This window comes from Perognathus longimembris, chromosome 25 (genome assembly GCF_023159225.1).
Source record: "Perognathus longimembris pacificus isolate PPM17 chromosome 25, ASM2315922v1, whole genome shotgun sequence".
Classification (NCBI taxonomy): Eukaryota; Metazoa; Chordata; class Mammalia; order Rodentia; family Heteromyidae; genus Perognathus; species Perognathus longimembris.
This window is the reverse complement of record NC_063185.1, coordinates 11,615,523-11,618,317: the sequence shown is the minus strand read 5'-3', so window position 1 is coordinate 11,618,317 and position 2,795 is coordinate 11,615,523. Positions and strand designations below refer to the sequence as shown.

The 2,795-nt window shown below is 48.4% G+C and overlaps 1 protein-coding gene across 1 annotated transcript; it reads right to left on the bottom strand.

Annotated features, from left to right (window-relative positions):
* Positions 1–223: 223 nt before the first annotated feature.
* Positions 224–2,000, bottom strand: LOC125341799 (aspartyl/asparaginyl beta-hydroxylase-like). Its single transcript, XM_048333885.1, is given in 4 exon segments — positions 224–1,227; positions 1,230–1,286; positions 1,577–1,657; positions 1,952–2,000. Coding segments are annotated over 4 exon segments (1,053 nt in total). The 3' UTR covers positions 224–361.
* Between the last annotated feature and the right edge of the window lie 795 nt (positions 2,001–2,795).

Here is a 2,795-nt window from a genome sequence, read left to right as displayed (position 1 = left end):
CATTCATGTATTTATGCTTGTCTGAAAAATTCACATAAATAAGACTAAAGCTGTTTCAAACAAACTAAAAAAGAAAAGAGTCCAATGGATCCACTAATGCTACTTTAAAAAGACATGCAGGAATGTATCGTAACATGTAATTTTGTTTAAAGAAAAAAACAAAAACAAAAACGAAGAAGAAAACCCAAAAAGAATACACTAAAATGCCAGTGGGCTATAATTCATTCAAAGCATCTTTAGTGTTCATTCCAAAGATCTTGATCTGCTCTGTAATTACTTCACAAGATCTAGCTCAGCCATCTTTTGGAGCCTTTGGTTTGGCTGGTCCTCCTGTAGTAGTAGGGGCAGTCTTTTTGAAGCTTTAAGTTTCTGGTGCTACTTCCTGCTGGTCTTCTTCCACAGATGGGGCACTTACTTCTTCTGGAACTATGTTTGAATCTTCTACAGCATTATCTGCCATTTCTATCTTTTCACTTTCTGAAGGCTCATGTGCTGATTCATCTTGGTATGGTACATCGTCTGCGGTGGGGGAAAGTCTGTCATCCTCTACGACTGGTTCACTGAGATCTGGGATTTCCTGGTTATGCATCCTCTCTTCCATATCCTGATGATGGTCCTGTAAAACTGTCTGCTCTACAGAGAACTTATCCTGAATTTCTTCATACAATGTCCCAGGTTCCAGGGTCTGCCCTCTCTCAGTGACATCAGCTGCTGGAAGGACATCCTCATCCTCGGGCCGCGGTTCTCCTGCTAGTCCATCTGCATCTAGCTGCAGGTCTTCATGTTCTGTGTGTACCGTTTCATGGAGAAGAGACCGAATCTGTTCTTTTATTTCATCTTCAATATTCTGGGGTTCTGAGCCCCCGGGAGCCTGGACCTCGGGCTCATCGTGTGGCTCAGCCTCCTCCGGTGGGAATGTTGGCTCAGAAGCAGATCTTTCTTTAAGTCCTAATAGAACCTTGGCATCATCCACATCAAAGTCTCCATCACCATCAGCATCATAGACTCCTAGTTTTCCTAGGACTTCCTCATAATCAACAAGATCAAACCACACGACAGCCACAGATGCCCACACTCCTAGCAATGCAATGACCATAAACCACGTGAAAAAGGAGCTTCCGGAAAGTCCTCCTTTCCTCCCGTTCTTAAGTCCTCCATGCTTCCCCTCTCTCCGAGCGCCGGAGCTGCTACTGCCACCGCTGCTGCCCGTGCTGCTGCTGCTGCCCAAGCCCCCGAGCCGCCGCTGCTGCCGCCACGGCCTCTGGCGTTCTTGCGAGGGGCCAGCGCTCACTCTGCGCGCGCGGGCGGGCGGGCGGGCTGGAGAGGACCCGGGGCGAGGGGGGGAGGGTGGGGAGCCGCAGTTGCCCCGGCACGGATGACACACACACACACACACGGAGGACTTTCCCCGCGTGCCGCCTGCGCGCGCCCAGCCCACGCGTGCACCCCGCCGGTGACTCTCCCCGCCAGCGGGAACGCGCGAATCGCGGGTCCCTCCGCCACGCCCCTGCCCTGCCTCGCCCCGCCCACGGAAGCCTGAGTGACAGCGGGGCCAGCCAATCGCCAGCGCCCCTACCAAGGGGCGTGTCCCCGTCGCGCTTCTCTCCCGCCCCCCCTAACTCCGCAGTCTCCAGGCCTTTCTGGCGTGTCGTCGCCGCTGAGGAGCAACATCGACTCTTAATGGCACAGCTGAACACATTTTCATTGTGTAGATTATATATTTCACTTTTTAGACAACAATTTCATATTCCCAGTATGGTAATCTATGTATCTGATAAATTCAATTTTGAATCAAAACCTGTACTATCCTATGGCCATGTGTCAGGCTGATGGTGAGCATTCTATGGGGGCCTGTCACCCTGGGGATGTGGGGATGCCTTCCAACCTAACTGTCACTCCACATTGAGCATCGTAGCAGAGGCAGTTGAGGTGCTCTCAGAGTGATACCTACACTGCTGCGAGATGGGAAACTTGAACAGTTGCTGCAAAAGTATGTACATGTTGACTTTCTCAATGCTGCCCTTTGAATGGTCTAGTTCCAATTTACTTACCACATTGTCCTAGTGTGTTTTCATCCTCCCCAATATCAATTTCTCTAATGATTTTTTTTCTTTGGCCAGTCCTGGGGCTTGAACTCAGGACCTGAGCACTGTCCCTGGCTTCTTTTTGCTCCAGGCTAGCACTCTGCCACTTGAGCCACAGCACCACTTCTGGCTGTTTTCTATATGTGTGGTGCTGAGGAATCGAACCCAGGGCTCCATGTATATGAGGTGAGCACTCTACCACTAGGCCATATTCCCAGCCCCAAGGCAGATATTTTAAAGTATAAGATATACTACCAAAGGCATACTATACACATGTTACAAACTCTACACACTATGCACACTATACACACTATACACATGGACATGTTCTCAAATATCACTATACTCCAGCATATGCACAAATATTAGGGGAAAAACCCCTATGTTTTAATGGGAATAAATCATTACTTGTTAACCACCAAACCTCTATCCAAGCAAGATGTCCACCCCTGAATCTACTGTAATACATTTGACAGGTTGTTGTTGCTGTCCTGAGGAATCACCACCTGTGAGATCGAGATCGTCGTCGAGTAATCCAGTCTATTATGGCAGAAGAATTTGTCTCTGGCCACCCAATAGTGGAGACCCTGAGCTAGAGCCAAATAAAGGTACTGGGGAAATTCAGTCATGTGTCCATTCAGTGATTACTAGGATAGAGTGTATTATGTTGCAAAAAAAAAAAAAGATAACACCCCTTCACATTTTTGAAAA